General features: G+C 33.0%; 1 protein-coding gene across 4 annotated transcripts; it reads right to left on the bottom strand.

Annotated features, from left to right (window-relative positions):
* Positions 1 to 6,229: 6,229 nt before the first annotated feature.
* Positions 6,230 to 26,527, bottom strand: LOC134260591 (prolyl 4-hydroxylase subunit alpha-1-like). Of its 4 annotated transcripts, none has more exons than XM_062743134.1 (14): positions 26,127 to 26,527; positions 22,988 to 23,142; positions 22,573 to 22,734; positions 20,531 to 20,691; positions 18,839 to 18,890; positions 17,661 to 17,863; positions 17,030 to 17,203; positions 14,219 to 14,289; positions 12,449 to 12,548; positions 10,436 to 10,489; positions 9,548 to 9,610; positions 8,088 to 8,153; positions 6,660 to 6,728; positions 6,230 to 6,495 (listed from the first exon to the last, which is right to left on the bottom strand). In XM_062743134.1, exons 1-14 carry the CDS (start codon positions 26,297 to 26,299, stop codon positions 6,328 to 6,330), a joined length of 1,671 nt encoding a protein of 556 aa, XP_062599118.1. In that variant the 5' UTR covers positions 26,300 to 26,527; the 3' UTR covers positions 6,230 to 6,327. The 4 variants fall into 4 exon arrangements, with proteins under 4 accessions (XP_062599118.1, XP_062599117.1, XP_062599120.1 ...); XM_062743133.1 differs by lacking the exon at positions 20,531 to 20,691 and adding an exon at positions 19,287 to 19,447 and having other exon boundaries at positions 26,127 to 26,525; XM_062743136.1 differs by lacking the exons at positions 8,088 to 8,153; positions 20,531 to 20,691 and adding an exon at positions 19,287 to 19,447 and having other exon boundaries at positions 26,127 to 26,525.
* Between the last annotated feature and the right edge of the window lie 1,161 nt (positions 26,528 to 27,688).

Raw genomic sequence — 27,688 nt, 5'->3', positions numbered from 1 at the left:
TTACAGGCTCTCAAAATTTGTCCGTTGTCGTTGTTGTCGTCGTCGGCGTTGTCATTTTCACATTTTCATCTTCTTCTCAAGAACCACTAAATTTCAACTAAACTTGTACAAAGTATCCTTAAAAGGGGATATTTCAACTTTTCCAAGGGGAGATATTCATGAATTAGAGAAAAAATAATGGCATTTTTAAAAAATCTTCTTCTCAAGAACCACTGGGCCAGGAAAGATGAAACTCATGTGGAATCATCTTCAGGTAGTGTAGACACATGACCCACGGCGTTGGCCGATCAAAGTTTTACATAGGAATATATAGGAAAAATCTTTAAAAATCTTCTTCTCAAGAACCACTGGGCCAGGAGAGATGAAACATGTGGAATCATCCTCAGGTAGTGTAGATTCAAATTTGTTCAAATTATGACCCTTGGGGGTATAAAATGGCCGTAATGTTTTACATAGGAAATATACTTTAAAAATCTTATAAGAACCACTGGGCCAGGAAAGATTCATTAAATTTATATAGACCCCTGGGGGTAGGGTGGGGCCAAAATGGCTGATCAAAGCTTTACATAGGAATATAGGAATATATAGGAAAAATCTTTAAAAATCTTCTTCTCAAGAACCACTGGGCCAGGAAAGATGAAACTCATGTGGAATCATCCTCATGTAGTGTAGATTCAAGTTTGTTCAAATCATGACCCCCTGAGAGTTTTGCTGTAAACTTTCAGTTCTGATCTGATTTTTTTTTTTGCTCAGGTGAGCGATGTGGCCCCTGGGCCTCTTGTTTTTTGCTGAAATGTTTTTGATATTTTACATTTTGTTGCATTGATCTGTGATATTTTTTTCTTTGATATTATTTACCAATCTGATTGTGACAGTTATGTTGGGATCATTTCTCCAATATTATGGATTTCTTTTTGCCTTATTAGTCATGTATCTTCCAATACTTGAAAAAAGTATGTAAATGTAGATATTAATGTTAGAATCTCTTGGAATGGTTTTTTTTGGGGGGTAGCATACTACATGTAATTGTATTAAATTCCCAGTAGATGTTACTTATGAAGTTATTTCCTTAATAGCTTTTAGGGTATTAAACTTAACCTCTTTCCCTATTCTATGACTACACAATATTGGTATTGTTCATTTGAGAAAAGTTTTTTGTTTTCTTGAAAAGTTTTTGTGATAGAGTATTAAATTGATACATGTACTCGTATATTAACTATTGAGAAAAATCTGTTGTACTACTACATGTATTTTCCTACATTCCAGCAAGTTTGTGCAATTTGGATTTAGAACTGTGTTCACTTAATGTTTGCAAATGATTGATATTACAGCATTTCAGTTCATTATTCTACAACATATACCTGGTATTGTAAATCTCAAAAGCATTGCATGACAAAGGTTGTACACATATATCGGTACGTGCATTAGATGTTGGCATTTTTGTGTACATGCATACATGTATATAATTGATTTATGTCCTGTAGTGACTATTGATTAAAAACATCCTTTTAAAGAAAAATTAGATTAAAAATAATTTGTTGTGAAATCTTTGTGAGTACTCATTTTCTGTTGAATTTGAATTATTCACATTATTTGTTCTTTATACTGAAAATTTATTTTTGTCTTTATATTAATCAAAAAGAATATAAGTACTGACGTTAAATACAGTATCATATTTTTTTTGCGATCTGTGTAGTGAAATTTTTGTGAACTGCTGTGTATCGTCTGTCATTTATACAAAATTTGCATTTTTTGTTTTCATTGTTGTTGAGAGACTACATATTTTACGATTTATTTCAGAAAATAAATCATTATTGACACATCTCTCTTCTTTTTGTTGAATATAATTTTTTTGAGTACCAAGATTTAAAATCTTTTTATAGGTACATAATTGTAATGAGAGAGGAGAAAATGCAGTGGACCAGATTGGGATTCAAACCCAGGCCCCCCGAAACTCCAGTCAGGTGCTCTACCAACTGAGCTATCTGACCAGAGTTTCAAGGGGCCCGGGTTTGAATCCCGATCTGGTCCACTGCATTTTCTCCTCTCCCATTACATTTGTTGCCGTGACCAGGATGAGCTTGGGTTGAGGTCTTTGGAGGGCCAAAGACTTTTAAGGGGGGAGGAATGTGGCGGTCGGTCAGCCGGGTTCGATCGCCGGTGGCCAGATAGCTCAGTTGGTAGAGCATCTGACCGGAGCTTCAGGGGGCCCGGGTTTGAATCCCAGTCTGGTCCGCTGCATTTTCTCCTCACCCATTACATAATTAAGCTTTTAATTTTAGCAGCAGAAGTTTGAGTAATTTAAATTGAAAGAACAGATCACTGTCCATTTTCCTAATCAGAATTGGTACATGTAACATGAAATATGCAGAGTTTGTATGCATAAAATGTTTCTAAACTGTCATCACCTGTCTGCCATTTTAAATGATGCATAATCTAGCTTGCTTTATAAAATTTGTACAAAATACTGGTATATTTATCTACCTTTATTGTGTAAAGAGGAGGTTTATCACATGGAGTGGATAAAATTTGATTTCATCCAAATCTCAGAGCCATCTTTTTTCCATGTTTTAATTTTGGGAGATTTTTGAAAAGCTCTATTATAACTTGTCTTTGGAAAATAACTGAGATTCTCTCATCGTAAGATATTGTAAAGACTGACATTGACTGCTGAGTGCAAATTTCACTCGATAATCTTTCTGGCTTCCTGCAAGTTTTACATCTTGCTATTGAACTACTAAAATTTATTGAACACTCAGTGATACTTGTAGGTGACTTATTTCAAAGATAGCCTAATGCCATGTTCACACAGAGAGTTTAATTCGAATTAAACGTAAATTTACTGCGAATTAGCTTCGCTTAGTGTTCACACGGAGAATTTAATGCAAATTAGTTTAATTCGAATTAATTTACTGCGCATTAAATTACTTCGCATTAGCTCCGTGTGAACGCTAAGCGAAGCTAATTTGAATTAAATTTTGATGCATGCGTAAGGCCAGAATTAAGTCACAGGGCACCTGTTGGTGGTTATATATGGGTATTTGTGCTATATATGGTTCAAAAATTGAGGAAAAGTATGTTAATCACTAAAATCAATGAATACCTGTAACCTCTACATGATGTATCAAAGGATGGCTCTGCATACATGACGTGATTTACAAATGACGTCATAATAGGCTTAGTGACGCCTGACTGTAGAGGAAAAATTTTAATTCGCATTAGTTTACTTCGCATTACCTGTCGTGTGAACGCAATTTAATTTGCATTAATTTAATGCGAATTAAACTCGTCATATGAACAGGGCATAAGTTGATAAAAATCAACAACCATGTTTTTTTTCTTTTTTATTCTATCCACATAATTCTTCCAATCAGGTTGAAAGGAAAAAAAAATATAAATAGATGTGAATCAGACATTCAATTCAGTAAACAAGTGAAAACTGTGGAGAGAGTTTTTCACAAATATACCAAATACAATGGTCTGTGAACAAAAATATATAATAAAAAGAACTTAAAGCATCGAGATCATATACCCCCAGCATAAAAGATATCAAGATTCTACATTTAATTGGAAGCAGTGAAATGCAATTTTTTTTTTTAATAGACAGAGCTAAATTAACAGCTGTTCTTGCATATAAAAATACATTACAATGTAAAACAATTTTTAAAGTACAGTACAATCCATTCAGCATAGTTTGAATAATCTGCTTCATAATTATTATGCATATTCATGATGGGAAAGGCATTAAAGTTTCTAAGCAAATATACAGTTGTGATAAAGCTAATCAATTAATACAGCACTGGTGCATTAATATCAATAATGGATTTCAAAATTGTAAATAGATGTATATGTATCTTACTTTCAACTGCCCATGTAGATAAATACTCTAATATGTAAAAAGGTTATCTCCATAAAGATTTTTTACTTCTTATAAACCTCACGTAATTTTTTTCTTCTAAAAAAACCTCAGACAACAACTGAAGGAAAATACAATTTACTACCATACATTAAAAATAAAATCAAACTGAAACATTTTTACAATGCAATTGTGAAATGAATCAATAATATCACCATGAACAAATGCATTTCACCTGAACTTCCATTCATTTGTTCACATTTCAAGCACACTCATCTCTCATCACATGAAAAATAACAAGAGGCCCAGGGGCCACAGCGCTCACCTGAGCACATCAGGCTTGAATTTACTCCACCACCCCCCTCCAGGCATTCATCATTTGAACAAACTAGAATCTACACTACCTGTGGATGATTCCATATAAATATCACAAATCATAGCTTTGAAGTACTTGAAAAGAAGATTTTAAAAGGTTTCCCTATATATCCCTATTTAAAAAGGTTATTTTGGCCCCACCCTAGCCCCGGGGGTCAAGATTTTTCTACACTACCTTGATTCCACATGAGTTTCATCTCTCCTGGCCCAGTTTCTTGAGAAGAAGATTTTAAAAGATTTTTCCTACATATTCCTATGTAAAACTTGGGCCATTTTGGCCCCACCCTTGCCCCAGGGGTCATGATTTGAACAAACTTGAATCTACACTACCTGAGGATGATTCCACATGAGTTTCATCTCTCCTGGCCCAGTGGTTCTTGAGAAGAAGATTTTTAAAGATTTTTCTTATATATTCCTATGTAAAACTTGGGTCGGCCATTTTGGCCCCACCCTAGCCCCGGGGGTCATGATTTGAACAAACTTGAATCCACACTACCTGAGGATGATTCCACATGAGTTTCATCTCTCCTGGCCCAGTGGTTCTGGAGAAAAAGATTTTAAAAGATTTTTCCTATATATTCCTATGTAAAACTTGGGTCGGCCATTTTGGCCCCACCCTAGCCCCGGGGGTCATGATTTGAACAAACTTGAATCCACACTACCTGAGGATGATTCCACATGAGTTTCATCTCTCCTGGCCCAGTGGTACTGGAGAAGAAGATTTTTAAAGATTTTTCTTATATATTCCTATGTAAAACTTGGGTGGCCATTTTGGCCCCACCCTAGCCCCGGGGGTCATGATTTGAACAAACTTGAATCCACACTACCTGAGGATGATTCCACATGAGTTTCATCTTTCCTGGCCCAGTGGGTCTGGAGAAAAAGATTTTTAAAGATTTTTCCTATATATTCCTATGTAAAACTTGGGTCGGCCATTTTGGCCCCACCCTAGCCCCGGGGGTCATGATTTGAACAAACTTGAATCCACACTACCTGAGGATGATTCCACATGAGTTTCATCTTTCCTGGCCCAGTTACTGGAGAAGAAGATTTTTAAAGATTTTTCCTATATATTCCTATGTAAAACTTGGGTCGGCCATTTTGGCCCCACTTTTGCCCCGGGGGTTATGATTTGAACAAATTTAAATCTACACTACCTGAGGATGATTCCACATGAGTTTCATCTTTCCTGGCCCAGTGGTTCTGGAGAAGAAGATTTTTTAAAAATGTCATAAATTTTTCACAAATTCATAATTATCTCCCCTTGGAAGGGGGCGTGGCCCTTCATTTAACAAACTTGATTCCCCTTCACCCAAGGATACTTTGTGCCAAGTTTGGTTGAAATTGGCCCAGTGGTTCTTGAGAAGAAGATGAAAATGTGAAAAGTTTACGCCGACGACGCCGACAACGACGACGACAGACAACGGACAAATTTTGATCAGAAAAGCTCACTTGAGCCTTCGGCTCAGGTGAGCTAAAAATGAGATGACCCCTCTCAATATTAATTGTATCACAGAAAAACAGCAATTTATAAATGAATTGAAGATTGGGCAAGAAGAACACTCTTTGCATACTGGTGATGTGCATACAAGTATATATTTTTATTTTTTCACTGAAGTAACTTTGCAGTCAGTTTTTCAGGAAATTTAGCAGCTAGAATTGAATTCTCTGCAGAAGAAACATTTTGCGTAGCCCATCAATTCAGCTCTGCATGAAGTTGATTGTCAGTTGTTCACATGGCACAATGAAAAACCCTGTTATACTGTAAATTGTTTTAATTCCACGGTGTTAAAATTTCACGATATCTCAGAAAGTACCATTTGCGATGGTTTTAATTTCACGCTGCAAGAAATTAATTCAAAATTTCCTATAAGCAATCTAACGTTATTAGATACTAATAAAAACATTCACGATGGATTTAATTTCGCGGAAAATTAATGAATCGCGAACATAGCGAAATTAAAACCATCGTGAATATTTCCCAATCTACAGTATTCAGAGCATGGAAGACCAAACCATTGATGAATATGTCTCATTGAAAACACGTTTCTAAAGCCATGGTTCTTTGAAGCCTTTTTGTGATAATCTTAAAAAAGCTATTCATCCATGTTGAGACTACAGGGTCTTTTAAACTCTTGACTTCGCTCATGAATCCATTTATTTGAGACCCACTTTTGACCGACCAAGACTGGACAAGCTGCATGCCTTGTGTCATAAATTCCATCTCCATTTCGGTACAAATTATACCAGAATGCTGCTGCACCCTATTAAAAATTTTTAAAAATTCATTTAATTATACATGTAATTATAATAACAAAATTTCTTAAACACTTTATATGCTACCAAAACAGTGCCTCTGGAGACCATGATTTGTAAAATTCATCAAAAAAAACAAAACATGACCATGAAATTATGATGAATAAATTACCTTTTTAGGGAATAACTTGACCCCAATGTATGGGAACACTGTAGCTCCTCCAGCATCAACGTCCGACATCTGAACAGATAAAGTTTTATTAGTACATATTCTACATCTCAGATGAAAATCACAAAAAGAAAATCCAATAAATAGTCTTTATATGTTCCTTTTTTATCTTACACAGATGCTTGATAAAAATTATTCTTTGACAACTCTTATTTTATCATTAATAATTTAATTATCTATCATTCTGACTTAATTCTGAAAGCATTTTATTTTCCCCCTCTTCATCAAGAAAATGTGCACAAAACTTGATGTCAACTATTCTTTACATTTCCAATAAAGGTGCAGTATATTGCATATCTGTACATATGTAATTATTTCATTAGAATGCTGCATGCTCAAATCACATGTTTGCAAATTGGACATAGACATAGATCTATATATTTTTTCTATCGTTAATACATGTATACATTACAAAGAAATTACGAATTTTAATTCTTTCCCACCCTCCCTTTTCATGTACCCTGAGTGATTTTTTAAAAGTTAATTTAGCAGATAGATGAACAACACACTCAGGTATTTCATAAGAGCATGTGCTCTTCTTGTTTTCTAAAAAATAATCTATATAAAAATATTACCAATGTTGTATATAAAAGGAAGTAAAGTGATATTTCATTGTATGATATCAGGAAGGCTTTTATAAACTGAGCAATATATCTTTTATATATTTTAATTAAGAGCATTATAAAGAGAAATTGAAGAAGATACACAAACCCAGCACCTGAAGTTTTATTACAAAGCAGCTACATCCAAATGCTACCTTGTCCCTTGTGCAAGACTCAAAGATTTTCAGCTCAAAGAACCAAGTGTTTAAACCAAATCCCAATTCTTATACAAGGATGTTTTTACCCCATTGCTACCTATTTTTTCTACAAATGCTAGTAAAACAGTTGTATACAGTAACAATTTAGATTCATCATAAATGTCATTCATTTTATCCAAGGAATTTATAATTCCTATTTCCTAAATGGAAAAAAAAAAACTGCACAAGAGTTATTTATCATAATTTAAGTCTCTTATTTAACTGTAATATTGTACATCAAAACTGCCCCCCCCCTAAATAACCTGACAAGAATATACGTTATACATGTACCTGTATTAAAAAAAAATTTCTTGGAGCAGCCGCACAATTTTCTCTATTGTTTTGAATCTCCATAGGTTTTTTAAAGGTAGGTTTATTATATGGGACACTACATTTCTACTTATCTGATAATTTTTTTACTTTGCAAGTTCACTGAAAAGAGTTGTTGATTAATTTTAACATAGTCTGACTCAAAGTGTGTGTAACACTTCAAAAATGTCTGAAAATCCATGTGTTAGGTCTATTGCCTAAAGCATTAATTAGCAATTCTGTTTTAATCTGGAATTACTTACATAAGTTAGCCAAGTGGCTATTCTGTTACCCGATCCTAGGTCACGGAAAGCATTGGTTTCTTCTTTCTGAACACAAATAGTACCAAAACATACAGAAAAACTCATGACAAGGTTATACCACTGAGTTAAGCCAAACTTGGCCTATATGCCTAACCCTAATATTTGCTGCGCATGCGATGCTGCATTTTTTCTCCAAAGCTGGGCACAGTCTTGACTTTCTAGAAAGATCAGAAGGAAAAAGAACTGAAATTTTGATCATTTTGAACACTTATCTTGGAAAATATTCATCCAAACTTAAACAAAATTTACCAGCCACAATACATCAGTCTCATTTAAAAATCATAATGACTCATTTAAAAATCATAATGATTTTTCTCCTTTTTTGGTGCTAAATTTATTATAAAAATTTCAACTTTTTTTTCCCGTACTTTATGGCTTTAGCAAAATTATGTAGAAAATAGGGTATTTTCATGTCATTCAATTTGAAATCATATGAAAAGTAAATCAGATACCTATATTAAATTTGATATTGTTTTAAAGAAGAGGCCATGAACATACTAATTACCGTTTTCTGAGAAACTGTAGGCAATCTGGATACAGTTCCTTTTCTAAAAAAACTTAAACTGATTTTCTTAATTTTTCATTGAAAATGACAGTTTAAAATACATATATATATAATAAACACCTTATTTGACCAAGCTATTGTAAAGCATAAAAAGGAATTTATTTATAAAGTTTGATAAATCTGTAGGCACCTTTCATTTACTAGATCTTGACCTTAAATGTTAGAAACAGAAAGCAATATATATATAATAATAAACACTGGCTATCATAAACTTACATAGAAAAGAAAAGTTGCAACTCGGTTGCTACTTTGAATGTAAAATTCTGATGTGTCTAGCTCTTTCCTCTGTAATTTAATAAAATGATAAAAGAAACCAACTCCATTATTTTTCCTTGTACCAAAGTCAATTTGACTGTTTTGGAAGATGATAGAAAAAATCCACTGAGTTAGTAAGTATGCAAACCTACATAACAGCAGGGACTTAGGTTAACAAAAGCCTGATGTGGTTTTGTAAAAAAAATAAATAGCTAAAAAAAAGCCAAACAGATCCTATGCCTAAATCCTGTGAATATTTGCTGTGCATGCGATGCTGCGTTTTATTCAAGGCTGGGCGCAATCTTGACATTCTATGTGTCGGCATCAAAAGGAAAATGAACTGAAATTTTGATTGGTTGTCTTAGAAAATATGCATCCAAACTTTAAAAATTTACTTGCCAAAAAAATTCAGTCTCATCTAAAAATTATGATATTATAATAATGTGTATTTACTTTTATCTCATTTTAGTCTATCAGAAATTTTTTTTCCCCCAGAAGCCAAATTTCAGTTCTTTTTCACATTAAATGTTAGAAATATAAAGCAAAACATATAAACATGTACTGACTATCATAAACTTACATAGAAAAGAAAAGTTGCAATTCGGTTGCCATTTTGAATGTAAAAATCTGATTGGTCTGTCCTCTGTAATTCGAGTTTATACAATACTAAATGGAATCTAATATCATGCAAAAAGAAATAACTTTATTTTTTGTGTATTCGACTCCTTTTGAACAGAAATATAGTTAAAACAGTTATATTCTGGAACACATTTTCAAAGAGCAAAAGCATACTGCAAAACAAAACACCTTGGTAATACTTGAGCAACATTTTTGAAATACATGTATGTACAAATTCAACTTTCTTTACACGAGCGACACTGCACAGAGAATAATTAACCTTTATGTACAATGTGTTGTATATCAATATCTGTTGATTCTCAAATATAATCCTAATACAGGTATAAACATAATAAATTAGGGAATATTCAAGTACCGGGGTACAGTGAAATACATATGCATGTGAAAGAACAAATCTTCAGAAGTGCTTTTATTGTGGACACTTAATTTGTTTCCACTGAAAATAATATTTTTTTAAAGAGCTAAATGCAGTATTTGCCCCCAGAAAAATTGACTACTGAACATTTCTTGAAAAACACTGAATTGTATATCTTAAATGAGAATTTCTATGTGAAAAAAAATATTATAGTTTCAAGGTAGGTTTTTGGGAATTTTTTTTCTCTGTTTCCCCTAGCTAGCTGCTTTAGAACATTACAATTACATATTTCTCCTTCAAAGTTTAATTTTGGGGGCAAATATTGGTCAATATCAAATATAGTCCTTTTTATGTTAAAAAACTAGTAAGACAAACACAGAAATTACATCTTACAATATATATCTTTTAAAATTTTATCAGATTTTCTATGGAAATTTACAGATTTCAAAGGAAGATTTAAAAAAAAAAACCTACCCGTGCAAAATCAAAATGTGGTTCATATTGCCCTCCAAGTCCATAATTAGCAATCTGTAAATAACAAATTCAAGATTAATTTTAAGGGTACTTACCACAAACAAAAAATGGATGCGCGGGTTGATATATATTTTTTGACTGATTTTGATTTGAAATGACATAAATAATAAATCCCTGAAATATAAAGAAATCGTAGGTTTTCCTTGGTGCTTATATATGAGATTTTGTTTTGCCTTCTATATAATTCCATACAAAATTTTGCACAATTTTTTAACCTTATGACAAAATCTTATATAATTCTCCCACTCTACTTGGTAAATATTATTCAGGTTGTCAATTTAAATGTAAATCTATGAAAAATAATGCTGATTTCTGAAAAAAAGTTTGTTTGTGTTATTTATCCTTAAACAGCAATTTTTGAATTTACTGGTAAACTTTTATTTCCTTAAGATTAAAAGTTACCTCCTTCCAAATGAAGAAGGTTCACAAAATACCTATAAAGTTAGGTCATCGATATACAAAACATTTCTTCATACAGTTCTTAATTCAAATATGTTATTGTGCATTGCATTTTTATCCTTCCTTTTCTCTTAGATTTCACAGACAAAAGCTAGCATCACCATTACTGTGTATGCAATAATTTATGTGCCCGGATCGATAGCTCAGGGTAATATATTGTTTTTGTCCTGTCTGTCTGTTTGTCTATTTATCTGTTTGTCAACATTAACCTTCCCCATAACTTTTGAATCATGAGAGGTAGAGACTTCATATTTGGTATGCATACTCCACTAATTTAGCTCTTTCAAATGACATGAAGGTCAATGACCTTGTGACCTTGACTGTGACCTATATGCCAAAAACAGATTTTTGAAACTTTCGCCATAAATTTTAAAACGTGAGAGATAGAGACTTCATATTTTGTATGCATACTCCACTAATTAATAAGTTCTTTCAAATGACACCAAAGTCAAAGACCTTTTGATTTTGACTGTGACCTATATGATAAAAACAGCTTTTTCTTACTTTGTTGCTGCCAGGTGCATAGTGTTTCACAAACAAATCTTTTTCATATAGGTTCCTTGGTGCTATTTCTTTCATTCTAATTCATTATTATTTCTGCCAAATATAATTCTGCATACCAATATTTTTAATTAATTACACATGTATAATCACTGCATGGTAAACTCAGAAGCTTTCAGGATTGTGCCCTATTTTAAATGGCCTATTTTTATGATTGATAGACGTGGGGTGTATATTGTTTTTGTCCTGTCTGTCTGTCTGTTTGTCTGCAAACTTTAACCTTCGCCATAATTTTTTAACCATGAAAGATAGAGACTTCATATTTGGTATGCATACTCCACTAATTAAGCTCTTTCAAATGACACAAAGTTCAATGACCTTGTGACCTTGACTGTGACCTATATGCTAAAAACAGCTTTTTTGTCTGCAACTTTAACCTTTGTCATAACTTTTGAACCATGAAAGATAGAGACTTCATGTTTGGTATGCATATTCCACTTAATTAAGCTCTTTCAAATCACACCAAAGTCCAATGACCTTGTGCCTGTGACTGTGACCTATATGCTAAAAACAGCTTTTTTGTCTGAACACTTTTTAACCTTTGCCATAACTTTCAAACCATGAAAAATAGAGACTTCATATTTGGTATGCATACTCCACTAATTGAGCTTTTTCAAATGACATCAAAGTCCAATGACCTTGTCTGTGACCTATATGCCACACTTTTTGAACCACGAGAGATAAGACTTCATATCTGGAATGTGTACTTCACGAATTAAGTACTTTCAGATGAAACCAAGGTCAATGATCTTGTGACCTTGACTGTGACTTACTTTTTTTTTAACTTTGCTGCCATCGGGCGCATAGTGTTTCACAAACACATCTTGTTGTTCTTAATTTTGAACAAGGTTATATTATCCTCTGTGGACTTGACTAATACGTAGAGGTCACGACAACTAGAAAAATCTCATGCCAGGATCATCTTTAGCTCACCTGTAAATCTTCAGCAGTTTCCATACTCAGACCTGTAATGGCTGCTATCCTATTGTTGACATTGTGTATAACTGCGTCGTCATCGTCTTTTAACCAAGCACTGAAATGAAATAAAATATACTGATGACTAAAAATATCACTTCATAAAGAGTTTTCTTTTTCACAGAGAAAAAAAAAAAACACTAAAAAAACTGACACTGTCAGAGAAGTACACTGTTTGAAGCTGAGTTATCAACTACACACACACATCTACGCTAGCCAAGGGTTTTTGGTCCGCCCTGCATCCCATAAATTTTGGGGAGAAGGGCAGATCAAATACTCTTGCTAGCGAGGATGCTTCACACATAAAAAAAAAACAAAAAAAAACTGACAGATGAAGACAATGTGACACCTATATTTCTTCTGCATTTTTATGTGAAGCCTAGAAAACTTTGGTATTCAAGAGCAACAAAAAGTACTTCAAGGAATTTTTCAAATTTCATTTAAGCGTATTTTCAAGAATTAAAAAAAAATATTTCATTGAAAAGAAACTTGAATTATAACAGCAATTAAATTATAACTTTAATTTTGATTACCGAATACATATATACTTAAATGTATAAATATATTGTGCATGCATGTACATTATAACTTAATGTCAAGTTTACAAAATGATTGAAACTATATTGTGAAGATAAAATAATATGGATATGAAATACATGTACTACATCTACAACAATTAACTGAAGTAAAGACTGACTCTAAATTTACCTGGTAAAAAAAAAACAAGGAGAAAAAACAGATGAGATTGTCAAATACATACACAATCTAATTAAAATTAGATCCTTTACGCTCCTTGTATTTTGTTATGTTGCTGTAAGGCGACATAACAAAATACAAGGAGCGTAAATGATCTAATTTTAATTAGATTGAACACATACAATCCCTACCCACAATATGGCAGTCCATGGTCAAGGTTAAGCTTTTTCAAAAATAGGTTAAAGCCCAAAGCCAAATTCATGTTCACGAGGTCAAAAATGTTTCTATTCAAAGAAAGGTCTTGTAACAAGAAATACTTATAAATGTGAAACATAACATCCCTGACACCAACCATTCATAAGTTTAAAGTAAAGTTAATTTTTTTCAGAAGTAGGTCATACATCAAGGTTACAGCCGAAAGGAGGATAAAAATATTGGTAAACAAAGGAAGGTCTTCTTTCAAGGAATATACGAATACTTGTGAAATATCAATGCCTTAGACCCAACAGTTCAAAGTTATGATTGAGGTTAAAGTTTCTTAAAAGAAGGTCTTTCCCAAAGGTCAAGGTAAAAAATTGGGTTACTCAAAGAAAGGTCTTGACACAAAAAATAAATATGTGAACAAGAAGGCCCCAGTCCCAATGAACATGGTGAAGTGTTGAGAAGTAATTGACAAGTTTTAAGTTTTTCAAAGTCATTAAAAACATTAAATAAAAAGACATACAGATAAACAGGTCAAAAACTCTTTGCCCTAAATCTTTAATTAGAACCCAGCAAAAACCCAAACAAACAATCCCAAATTCAAAGATACTACAGAGCCATATTTTCATTGCATATAAAGAGTAAGCTCATTTGACAGGAAGTAACTTAGAAATAATGAATCATTATGCCAAATAAAGGAGTTATTGTCCCAAGAAATGCCTTTTATCCCCAATTTATTGCACAAAGCTATCATTCTGCACTTATTTCTGAGAAACAGCTTTAACAGACAAAACGGATGACTCAAACAAACACAAACACAGATAAGCATACCTTTTACTAACTCTGTATTCAGCTGTTTCTAGTTTACCAGTTCTGGCATTATGGACAGTAGCCCTACCTAACTAGATTGGAAAAAAAGAAAGATTGTAGAAAAATATCCAGTCAATGTAGGATATTTTAAAATCGTCACATAAATACTTGACCTCTTCTTAGAGTGAAAATGTGACACTGTTTTCAATTACATCTGATGGCAAAAAATGAGACTGGCTTCCATTTTAATTTTTTTTCCCAACAAATTACACATTTTCTTAATGAGATTAATGACAACAAATAATCAAAACAATAATGCTTTTTTCATAGTAAAGTATGACATTTTCTCTACTAGAAAACGTAAAAAGTTTACGTATATGTAATAATCATATTTCGAAGATAAGAGAACTGCTTCAAATCAAAATGTCTCCAAATTTTAAAAATTGAAACAGACTCTCACTCATAACTTTTTTCTGAAACCGTTTTTAACATAGATGCACCCAAGTCTAGAAGACAAAGCCTAATTTTAAAACAATAAACTGCTTGTACCTCTGTTGGTAATCAAAATGTGTACTTGTCACATATAACATAAAATATAAGTAGGAAGTGATTTTTTGCCTTTTATGGGTCTATGAATCATCACAGGTGTGCATACAAACTTTCATTATCTGCTAAATGTGCATTATCTAATTATACATACATAACTCACTGTGATTCACAGCATTATAAAAAATTAATGTAATCATCCAGTGAATCATTACAGAAAGCTGTTGAACCATAACTATGCTATTTACATGTACTTTTACTTTTATAAAAAAAAAATAACTCTATAACAATACTTTCAAAAAACACTTGATGGGAAATCAAAGTCTTTTTCAATTCTGTTGGAGACATTTTGCAGGATAACTTGCAGTTGAGAGATCAATGAAATTGGGTATTTGAATAAAATGGATATGTTCTTTTTGTCAGACTGTCAGACATCTCACCTTTTACAAATTCTATAATTTGACGATGCACTCCCATATACACCTGCTCTTTCTAACTATCACAAGAGAGTTTCAGGTATATAACTTTTTATTATATATACATTTACAACAACTAAAAATTTTGTAAACAAAAATAAGCAGTCCATATTTCATTTAATTTTTTAGTTTATGAAATATAACATACCCTTTATTTATAGTTTTATTTTTGGCCTATTCAGGTGGGCAAAAATGAGTGAAAACAAAAAAATTTCCTAATCATCTCTGAGAGTATTTACAGTGCGGTCTCATTATTTTGATGTTCAATTTGTCAGGGTAAAAATATCTTAATACCACGGGCAATGTAATAAAAGTTCCCAATAAAATCCATTAAAACATCATTTTGAAATAAAGCTTACTGTAAACCAACTTTTATTCGTGTGCGAGAAATTTTCGCGAAGTTCACGAGAGTCTCGTCATCGCGAATATTTTTCACCACAAACCGGTTCTTAAAGTCTATGTGTCTATTAACAAAAGAACCTAAATAGGCTTGATCGCGAAAATTAATTGTCGCGAACTAATTAACCCCAGGTAAATCGTGAAATAAAGTCGTCGCGAATAAAAGTTGGTTTACTGTAATTACTAATTAATCTTAAAGACCCAATTTTTTTACCGTACGGTTACCTGAGGAGGGGGAGTGTATATGGTGCTATTTACCTGGTGTATGTCAAAAATCTGTGTATATGTAGCATTTTGTGTTTGGTAATCAGGGTCAACATTACGTGTTTTGTGTCTGGTTTTGAGTGAAACTACGTAAAATAATTATTCTAATATGGAATTTATTTGTAAACTAAACGCTTTCATCGTAATCATAGTAATGTTTTGAAGGAAAAAAAATAATAAGATTCATGTATATCGTTTTAGAAAATGTTTTCCTTGCATAAAAGAAAAATTCACGCTACAAATCAATAATATTTATCTTTTTTAATCTTCAATAAAAGAAATCAATATTGATTTAAAAAGTGGAAATAAAAAAAAATATTGATCCAGTTTTGAACATGCATTTACTGCGATCAGAATGTTTTTTTTTTATGGCTAACAATGTTGTCCAAAATATTCCATATTTTTTATTCTTCGTGTGTTAACAAAATTTTATTGTTAAAAAGACTTCTTTTCAGAATCGGTCACTATTAATTATCTTCACATTTTCATTACGTGTATATTCAGACGCTAGAGGAAATTCGAGCATTAATTCTGACATCAATTTCTGTGCAACATCGTGCGTATTGTAGCCATAGTACAAAATAAAACATCTTTTAAAAACTATGCTATGCCGTTTATCTGTACTTATATCCCATTTCTTAAAAAATAATTTAATTCGTCGATGGCAATTAGGTTGTTCTTGTTTTCTACAGATAAACGTGGACGATATAACACTTACAAGTAACAAACAGCAATGAAGATAGAAAAGAAATATTTTATTATTTCAATGTTTTAATAATCTACTTTCAATTATTTTTTAAAAATAAAATTCAAACATATATATATATACTATGCGGGTACATGAAAGCGTTTGACGCGTGATCAGGTAATTGTTTTCAAAACATGCAAACTCAGATTATCAGGAAGCACAGGTAGCTTGTCATCAAATCACAAGCTATTGTTTTTTTAATGATTGACAGGCGGTAAATTATTGATCTTCAATCAGGTAGATTTTGGGGGCGTTAACATAAAATTGGGTGTTTAAATACTAATTTATAGTTAGTATATTATTGGTGTATGTAGGTGTATTTTTTGTTCTGCTTTCTTTTTCCAATGAAGCAAGACAGCTTATTTATTATTAAATGAATACCAGGTATTGCAAACTTACTCTTGGAGTGGCCAGTTTTTTAATAGTCTCTATTTCATAATCCGACAAGACGTCATGGTAGACAACAATCCAGGGATCCAGGTAAACGTCCTCCTCCTTAGCCGGCTGTAACAGTAGGATGGGGTTGTTCTTGTTTACGTAGCGACACTTCAATTTGTGCTTCAGTTTATAATCCTGGGAAAAAAAAAAATCAACAATATATATATATTATAAACTTTTTTTTAAACATACATGATTTTATGATGAAATAAAATCTTTTAATCAGCATACAAATATTACCAATTCAGTTTTCCAGCAATATGTCATACCGGTACATGTAATACTGTATGTGCACTTAAAATAGCGGGCTTCATATTTTAGCGGCTTTGGCATAGACAAGGATGCAGTAATTCATGAATACCTCTAAGAGTTCGTTTATAAAGAGAAAATGTGTAGCGCTAATTCATGATTATGCCAACAACTCCATATCATTTGATTGCGCTAAATTTTGAATATGCCAAATTATGCACACATACAGAATATACCAGAGTATTTTTAACCCCCTACAGTTTACAACAACTCTACTTCCAATTTTATTCTAAAAAGCTGTTAACAGAAAAAATATTCTTTCTATAAAGCTATATGACATTACATGTGTCTCCTCTCCCCTACACAGACTTTCGTAGGTCTGAAACTCCTCGCCTTTTCGGTATTCATCCAGGGGTCGTACTGTGTATTCGTTAGGCTCGTCAGTTTCCTGAGCCCCTCCGTCATCGCCTCGTTGCTTTCGCTGCTGTTCCTCCAATAATTTTTCATAATATCTGCGATTATTCTGGGCTCTCGTATGATGAGGTACTACAAAATGACAGGAACAATCCCTCATTATGCAATGCACAAAACTGTAATTATATGTAAATGTAGCTGCAGATCTGTAACTCGCCGAAAAAATATATTGATAGACCGGAGAGCTACAGTGCCACCCATTGAAAAAACTGTATATTTATTGCGCACAAAAATGTGCGCTTGGTTCTTGATTAATTCTTCCAATTTCTCACCCCAATTGCAAAAAAGGGAAGATTTCATAAAATCCCTTTCTCCTCTATCAAGTATTCTCGTGATTGACATCTGAACGAAGCATATTGGACCGAATTATCTTTGAAACCAAAATGGCTGTATAACATGGTATAGATAAGCGAAATGTTCGATGATTACAATATCAGAGTCAGGAGGACTATTAACAATGGTTATGAGGAATGCTTGGTTGTGGAAACAGTGAAGGAATATGCTAGGAATATACGGTTAGTAATATTTTGAGATTACAGTTTAAAAACATGGAGAAATAAATCGAGAACCGAGCGCACATTTTTGTGCGCAATAAATATACATTTTTTTTCAATGGGTGGCACTGTAGCTCTCCGGTCTATCAATATATTTTTTCGGAGAGCTACAGACCTGCAGCTAATGTAAATGTGGATATATAAATATCAAATTTTTAGTAAAGATTTTATACAGATCAAATATGAAAATTTTAAATAGACATTATTGAAAATAAAATAGCTTGTGTGAAATTGACAATACTGTATACAGGGAAATTTTCGCCCCTTTCGTCCTCGTCACAAGTGGGCGAATTTAAAACGGGGCGAATTCAAAGAACACAGTATTAATTCTTAAACAGAACTGTGAGTGGGCGAATTTTAAACTGGGCAAAATTGTTCACAAGTGTAAAAGGGCGAAAATAACACGGGGCGAAAATAACCCTGTATACAGTAATTAAATTCCAATTTAAAAACAAAAAGATATTAACTAAATATTAAGGAGATTTATACTTACACAGTGTCAAAAGTTCATTGGTCAGCACCAGAGCCCTCTCAATATCACCTTGCTGAAAATGGGACATACGAACATAGATGAGTTAATATCATTATCAAAGAACTAATGTGCAGTGATGACTTTTTCTTTCCTAAAAGCAATGTTTGAAATTCTTGGCCAGCATTATTTATTTGGGCAACAATGATGATCCATATCTAAGTCCAATGAACAAAATTGTGTTTCTTATAGTTCTCTTCTTGTACAGTATACTAAATATGAAATACAGAGAGAGGTGGGTTATACAAATCATCTTTTGTTTGTCTGCAGAAGACTTTGGGAACCCTGGTTTCAATCTGATCTAAGCACAACATCCTAACACTTTCCCCCCTTATTACCATATACATCAGTCACAGTATTGGGATTTGACAAAGAATTCACAAATTCCTCTCCTAATTAGCCAACATCATACCATCATAGCAGCGTATGACAAATAGTCGAGCACCAAGCTCCTGGGTACAGTCTTATTTTTCTCCTCCTCCTCTTTGTCCAATGAAGCCTTCATCCAGAGGGCAGTGTGATAGAAGTCTTCATTCTGATAGGCCTGTCGTCCAATCTCAAAGCAGTCATTGGCTGTAAGGAGATCACTGAATGGCTAGTTTTGAGACAAGCCTGGGCTTCTGGATTTGTCATTCCTCATGCTTGGTTTATAAGTTGCTGTTACGGCAATATTGCCATTTTTCAGTTTGCCATGCAAAACTATTATTAGTAAATCAAGTCCTTAGCTGAATGCACTGTATACTTTCTTTTTATCAACTATAGTGTGCAATAATAACTGGCATGAATTCAGCAACTGTTAGTTCAAATATTCCAGACAGCACCTAAGAGATGGACTCTGAGAAAAGACAGAGCACAAATTCCAAAACAAAAGAGGTTACAGAAACCATGCAGAACAAACATGCACTTTTATTTTGTGACTGTGGCTTGGTTTTTCATATTTAGGCTCAAAAACGTGTCCATGCCTGGCCTTGCACTTTGTAACCACAAAGATATGCTTTTTGTGACCTGACAAACAAGGTTAGGGTTTTCAAATGCAGAAGCCAGAGAAATAAATGGTTGAGTATTAAGAAATGATAATTTCTAATCGATAAATATTTGGTAACACCTATTTTCTCCAGTTTCTTTACAAAAGCCACTCATTGCTGTAAACAGCTCCTCCTTATACTTCTTGAGGTGGAAGGAGATTATGTTTAATACATATGTTTGTCTGTTTGTGTGCAACTTACTTCTTGTCAAGTTATGAAGTCACTTCTGAATCAATGAATTTTGGAAATAGAATAAAGTTGTCAGTTCAGAGAAAATCTTAAAGATAATCTAGTAAATGATGCCATAAAGCTAGGATTTTTGTCATTTACTTCTTTTGTGGATGGAGGGGGGATCTCCATAATAAGTCACACTGCTTTGAAGTGGACTTTGTATAATCCTTAAAATGGAGAAAATACTGTATGAAACATCGAATTCTGAGTGAACTACAGTTGGTATCTGGTACAACATTGTCACATTTCAAACTTTTCTCTCAATGACTTTACTATAATTGCATTCTTGCCTAGGTAACAGAAATGTGCAGGAAACATAATGTAAGATTCATTCTGAATGAATTCTAACTTTTTACATCTGAGAGGCTAATTCAGAGACCTAAAGGAGTCCCATACTTACTTTATAAAGAGAAAATGCTAAGTAGTCCAGTATATCGACCCGTTGGACAGTGCGATTTTTCTCTATGCTGACCAGGGCTAGGGCTTTTTCCATCCACATGGTGGTGTGATAAAAGTCTTCATCGTTATAGGTCAGCTTTCCAATTTCAAAGCAATCAGAGGCTGAAATAACATCAGTAACATGCAGCATGCCAATTCTAAACAGATCATAGCTATTGTTAAAGGCAATTATATGTTTAGTCTCATTGCATACAATCACTATGTCAGAAGCTACTGTTCTGCAATTATTTTAAAACATCAAAGTTAAGGCAGAGGGGGACAAAATTTAGCATCAAATTGAAAATTCTATGACCAAAAAAGTAAAAGATTTTTCTTAAAGTTGTCCCTAAAAATTGAAATATCAGAGGACATTAAAAATATTGGGGCGCTTGGGTTCCTCTCCAAAAAGGGAGTTCAGAGAGAATACCAAAATAACTGGCAATGACATCAAATAGGCAGGGAAATTTCCAGACCCCCCAGTGTAAGAACAACTCTGTTCTACTTGTCCTGTACTTTCATGAAATTTTTAAATTGGTATTTCTGAAAACTTACAAGCATAAGTTTGTTCTTCACATATATATTAGGACTTTTCAAACTAAAAACTTTTCTTGTAGCCAAATAATTGCCACCACAATTTTCCTTTTCAACTTTTTATCTGAAGATGATTTTGCTGACAAATGTGACAACAAATGACATGTTTTTAAAGGCGAGTTCCTCATGGGCAAATTAGAGGATTGTCTGAGAATACTGTTAGAGTTGAACCCAATGGCCCAATTTAAATCCTACGGCAATGTTAGCTTGCATTCACCCAGTGTGTAGAGACTTTTTGATGGTTACCTGATTAATGTTTTAAAGCATGCAATTCATTTAACTTCTAGTTCGTTTGATGACACGAATACTATAAACATTCAAACTTCTAAAGAGAGGCTGTCATGCATAACATTAGAAGACAGGCTTTTTTTATCATGATCATTTAAAATTAGCAGTGCATTAAATGTCCTGCAAATGAATATTTTTTCTGATGTAGAAAAGATATATCTGAACAACTTCACAGTCTGGTCTCTAAAATTAACAAATTTATCTCATTTTTAATAAACATTTCTAGTAATCAAATGCTACATACTCATGAAAGGGTTCTGAGTATAATACATGTACATGCACCGTATATTTAACCTGTAATTCTGATTTCATTTCAAAAGTATTAAGAATTCCCCAGTACATGCAAAAAGAGCATTTTATATTTTACATAATTTTATTTTTATGCGCCTGGATGTCTGTCTGTCTGTTTGTCTGCAAACTTTAACCTTCGCCATAACTTTTGAACCATGAATGATAGAGACTTCATATTTGATATGCCTACTCCACTAATGAAGCTCTTTCAAATGACACCAAGGTCAATGACCTTGTGACCTTGACAGTGACCTATATGCTAAAAATAGGGTTTTTTTTGCAACTTTAACCTTTGCCATAACTTTTAAACGAAGAAAGATAGAGACTTCATGTTTAGTATACATACAACACTTATTAAGCTTTCTTAAAAGACACCATGACCTTGTGACCTTGACTGTGACCTATATGCTAAATATAGCTTTTTCGACGGCAAACTTTAACCTTTGCCATAACTTTTGAATGGAGAGAGATAGAGACTTAATATTTGGCATGCATACTCCACTAATGAAGCCCTTTCACATGACAGCAAGGTCAATGACCTTGTGACCTTAACTGTGTCCTATATGCTAAAATAGCTTTTTTGAACCTTCACCATAACTTTTGAACCATTAAAGGTAGAGACTTCATATTTGGTATGTGTACTTCACTAATCAAGATCTTTCAAATGACACCAAGATCAATGACCTTGTGAACTTCACTGTGACCTTTATGCTAAAACTATGTTTTTTTTAAATTTGTTGCTGCCGGGCGCATAGTGTTTCACAAACACATCTTGTTCATTTGTTAATTTGTTCTTGGATTCAGAAGTAGATTGACGAGCATCCTGGGACTAACCTGACATAGAACTAGACACCATGGAGTGGATCCGCCCCTGGGCCAGTTTGTTGGTATCCAGCTGGTACGTGTCCTGTAACCGTAGTAACGCTGTCACCGCCCCCTTCAGATCCTCATACTTGGGCAGATATCCTTTCAGCTCCTCTATTCTTTTGTGTACATCTGTAGATAGGTAGAAAGTGATGAAATCTTTAATATCCATTTCATTAATATGACCAAAAAAATATATATACAAGTACCATCATCTTTCTAAGAAGTTCCTTTTTATACAGTGTATCTAAGAATTATTGTGGTTTCAAGTGTAAACCTTAATTTTCTTAATTTTTCTTATTAAATATCAATGAAATATCCAAAAGCATTTCATATGAGGTGAAAATGAATTGTTTTTATTTATTTTAAATTCGCTTTTATTTACCACTTTCAGGATTACTCTGGAAGTTGGGGGCCACGTCTTTATCCCAGTCTATGGTGAATCGCTTCATGTACAAGTAAGCATTGATTGGATTGGCTAGGAGGTTCTTATCACTGGCTAGGGCCTTCTCACTGTGCTCAGCATAATCTTCTGCAATACTGAAAGCCAAGAATCAAATGGTTAATGGTTTATATTGTGATTATATACTTGGTTGTGGTTACATATTGAATGTATATCTGCCAACTTATTGGATACTCAAGAGTATATGCTCTGAAAACAATTTGTTTTAAAACTAAAGCAGGCTACCGACAGATAACTTGATATTACAGGGATTTCAACAACCATGTTCAAAAGTCGGCATTTAGTTAATTCTACAGTAATTATAATGACCCTGTAAGTACTAGCTGGTAAATATAAGCTATTACTGGGGTACTGGGTCATATTTTGGCTGACTTCTTTTCTATCAACAGTTTGGCCTTTGTTTTTATACTGAATGCAGAATAATCTGTTTACCTGATCAATACATAAAGCTCATAGTGGATGTGACTGATTGATAACGGATGGTTTCTCCTCCTGGGCACCTGATCCCACCTCTGGAATTTCCAGGGGTCTCTATTTATGCCCTCCTCACAGATTTGTTTTGGTTTAAGATATTTTGAGATTGATAACAGCTTTCATCATTTTCAAACTTATCTTTTTAAAAGGATATATAAGAATCATACAATTCTATTTTTAAAAATGTGACTTAGAGCTTAAGTATCAATTCAGTGTAGCTGGTGTCTAAATAGGTTCATCTTAGCAAAGAGTATTCCATCACCAAGTTGGAACAAAGTTAAGTAAACTTTTAATTTGTTATCTACCAAATTTATGCATGCTTTCCTTTAATACATGGCAACTAAACCAGCCTTAACATCTACCTTCAAGAACACACCCCTGGTAAAAATGGTTTTGAAGTAATGATATCTAACCATGGTAACTTTTACTATGTGACATTATCATCCATTTTTGAAGAAATGAAAATGTGCAATATATTGATTATTCATCATGTAACTGTAAATACACTTGAATGGATTCACATAATTCAGCTTTACCAAACATTTCAAACCATTAATAGAGATATCTGAATCACTCTAAAACCCTCCAGAACACTTAATAGAAAGGAAATGCCTATAACTCACTATGTGCTACATGTAAATAGTCAGAAGAGAATAATATGCTTTTGATAGAATTTATAACTCAGTCATTCATGTCTACTGGTCTCTTTATTGTGTGCATATTTTAACAAGGAAAGAGTATTGGTGGCTGCAATCTAAACCAATACAAAACCTGTTATTTTGTCTTGTCTGAGTCATGTCTAATTTCATAATATGACTAATTTTCTTCCAAAAGTTCAATTTATGTCAATAATGAAGCCCTTTGGTCACCAGATTTTCAAAAACAACAAAAACCTATCTTGAGAAAATTTTCATGAATTTATAATTTTAAGTAAACCTAAGAAAAAATAATCCTGTCTACTAATTTTTCTTTTATCACAACATTTTTTCCTGACCACCCATTTCTGCAAAATGACATTCAATTACAAGACAATGATGAATGGACTTACCACACAGCAAGGAATGCCAAGAAGGGAAATTGATTTTAGCATATTAATTAATAAACTGTCTGCAAGTTAAAATTATAACTAGAAATTAGATATAATATGCTTATGAGAAAGACAGTCAGAGCAATGAAGCACATTCAACCATAAGGGTTATCCAAATGTACATTTTGTCCATAAAACTGATAAAAATTGGGAAATTTGAATACACTGCTCCTATGTTTTGTTTTTATCCCAATTTTTGCTCTACATTTCAGGAAGTTTTCAAAATTTGGGCAAATTTAAAAGTGGGCAAATTCAAAGAATAGTTGAATACAGTATAATTTCATAAACAAAACTATGACTGGGCAAACTTGTTTTTTAACTTGTGTGAAAGGGTAAAAATAACCACAAGCACCTGATGAATGGATGGTGTTAACCCCCCACCCCCACCCTCGCTTCTGAGAATTTTTATTAGACATAAAACTTATCTAAAATACATGATCACATGCTGTTATCATTTTCCATTTTTATTAAAATTTAGAGATTGGCCTGTATATTAAAATTTTATATACCCAATTTTTATCCTTTTTGTCTGTAGATATTAATTATGTAATAAAAGAAATAATAGAAAATTGGTTATAAATCTGATATGAAAAATTCTGCAATTTAGAATTAATTTTGTGAAAAGCTGCCAATATGACATATTTGTCTCTGTAACCACTGACTCAGAAATATGACTGGCATATGAACATCATATATAGTTTCCCCAAAATGGACATGGTAATTTGTTACATTATTTGCTACATAGCTACATTTTTAAATAGAAAATTGCTTAATGTCCAAATCTACTATACTCAGTACTGGAAAACACTGGTAAATCAAACCTATTCAAATGGATGCTATATAAGCTATTCAAAACATGAATTTTGTCTTGAAATATAATCAATTCATTAAATATATATGTTATAGAATCAAATAAGGCTTCTGTCTTGTATAATCGGATATTAATCCTAAATTGTCTATGGTCTGAATGAACATACTGATAAGTGACCATAATTTCCTGTTATCTGTCAATATTACAGCTGTGTCTTTTTCTTTAATCAACATATGTAGGACTTCCTATTCAATTAGTGGTCAAGGATAAGCCATGCATAACTTTTTATATACACATGTAATCAAAACAGGATTTATGCCCATGTCAACACATGCTTAAATATGCATTTCTCTCTTTTTCCCCAGGAAATTGTTCTATTGTTCTATACAATTAGTGACCCAAAATTAAATTCAAGTTTAACAAAATTATAAAGACAATAAAGCAGATGCTTAAATACTCTGATCCTTAAAATGACAATCAATCAACAAGGTATATTGTATATACTAGTATACAAGAGATGAAAGGGGTAGATGTGGGTGGGGAAGTGTCCAGAATTTGCTGTACTGCAGACTCTTTCATTCTAAAGTGAAAGTTGTACGGAATCGAAAGTTCTAGAGACATGCTGACGTTAAGTTCCAACAGCAATTTTCCAAAATAGAAAGAATCTCGTCTTGTAAACACACACATACCTTTTGAGTTTTGCAAGTCGTTTTTCTTCTTCATGAATATAATCTTGAATGGCAACAGCAATGTCTCTTTCTGCAAACAAGGCACTCTCAAGATGTGCCATGGATGAGAACAATTCGGCACACGTAAACGCTGCCACGCAAGCGGTCACCAGCAGAGATGCAAAAAGTTTCATGACTTTCGACTGCAAAGCAGAGGAAATTCTTTCTGAACAGCTGATCGCACGTTGTCAGTGACGGGTAATCTTCGGAATTTCTCTGACAGTCACAAATAAACCCCTTATTGTCAAAAAATCCACGTGAACAACGAATTAATCTAACGGAAATGTTGGATGAGATGAAGCATGGGCATATAAACAGAGTCTGCCTTATCAGGTTACATTTTTTACGAATTGGACGAGTCTATGTTGTGGTGGGAGAGCAGGAATGTTTTGTTTAAAGTTCCGCAATCGCAAACTGATGAAATTGTATGTTTGCTGCGCAGGTAACAATTTCAATAGTGAAGTGATTTTTAAAAAAAACATTTTGTTTATCATCATCTGCAAACATTCTAGCATAATTTTACTCAAATTAAGGCGACGAAATCTACTTCAATAAGTAAATCCAGTGTTGTGAGGGAAATTATTTAGTTCAATGGGCGAAATGAGAATAAAATTTTTTAGATAAAGAATTTTGAAATTTAATATTTACTTTATTGAATAAATATTTTAATTAATAAAAAAAATCGTTGCAATAAGTCCTTCTCATAGAATTTGAATATAGGCAATTTCTAAATTGCACCTTTCGTGTAAAATAATTACCTTAATATTAACAATATTCACATTGTAACATTTTATTTAAGGTCAAGATCTAGTAAATAACTTGAGACTAATTTTTTGGCGCTAGATCCATTATGACGTCATAATCAATTTCAACTTTCTTTTTCCCGTACTTTATGGCTTTAGCAGAATTATGTAGAAAATGGGGTATTTTCATGTCATTCAATTTGAAATCATATGAAAAGTAAACCGGATACCTATATTAAATTTGATATTGATTTAAAGAAGAAGCCTAGAACATACTAATTACCGTTTTCTGAGAGACTGTAGGCAATCTGGATACATTTCCTTTGCCGAATTTGAAAAACACTCCCATATTCATGACTGATTTTCTTAATTTTCATTGAAAATGACAGTTTAAAATACAGTTTTTCATCTAATTTACCTACAATTTATGCCCCGAAACACCTTATTTGACCCAGCTAAAATTGTAAAGCATCAATAAAGGAATTTATTTCTCAAGTTTGATGAATCTGTAGGCACCTTTCATTTACTAGATCTTGACCTTAACACTCTTAATTCAGCATCATAATTATTAATCTCAGCGAAATGTCGTAGGGACTAAAATATTTGGTTGGACACCCACTGCGACATTGGTCGGACGTCCATTACGACATCGTAATCTCGCTGAGATTATATGAACCAGAATTTATATACATGTAGTTTTTATAAATCATGTAAATAATACTCTTAACCAAATTCTGTACTTTTCTCATGTCGACAAAAACACTTCTGTTTATATAGATC

Source organism: Saccostrea cucullata, unplaced genomic scaffold, assembly GCF_032062105.1.
Source record: "Saccostrea cucullata isolate Sc308-1 unplaced genomic scaffold, CSIRO_AGI_Scuc_v1 ctg1282, whole genome shotgun sequence".
Lineage (NCBI taxonomy): Eukaryota > Metazoa > Mollusca > Bivalvia > Ostreida > Ostreidae > Saccostrea > Saccostrea cuccullata.
This window is presented reverse-complemented; position numbering and strand designations above follow the sequence as displayed.

Bases quoted from the DNA above. Each gene is read 5' to 3' on its own strand.
- LOC134260591 (XM_062743134.1), bottom strand. From the start codon at position 26,299: ATGAAACTTTTTGCATCTCTGCTGGTGACCGCTTGCGTGGCAGCGTTT. The intron at 18,891-20,530 runs GTAAGTATGGGA...TCCCATTTTCAG, and splicing joins TAGCATTTTCTCTTTATAAA to CAAGGTGATATTGAGAGGGC. The intron at 10,490-12,448 runs GTGAGCTAAAGA...TGTTATTTACAG, and splicing joins AAACTGCTGAAGATTTACAG to ATTGCTAATTATGGACTTGG.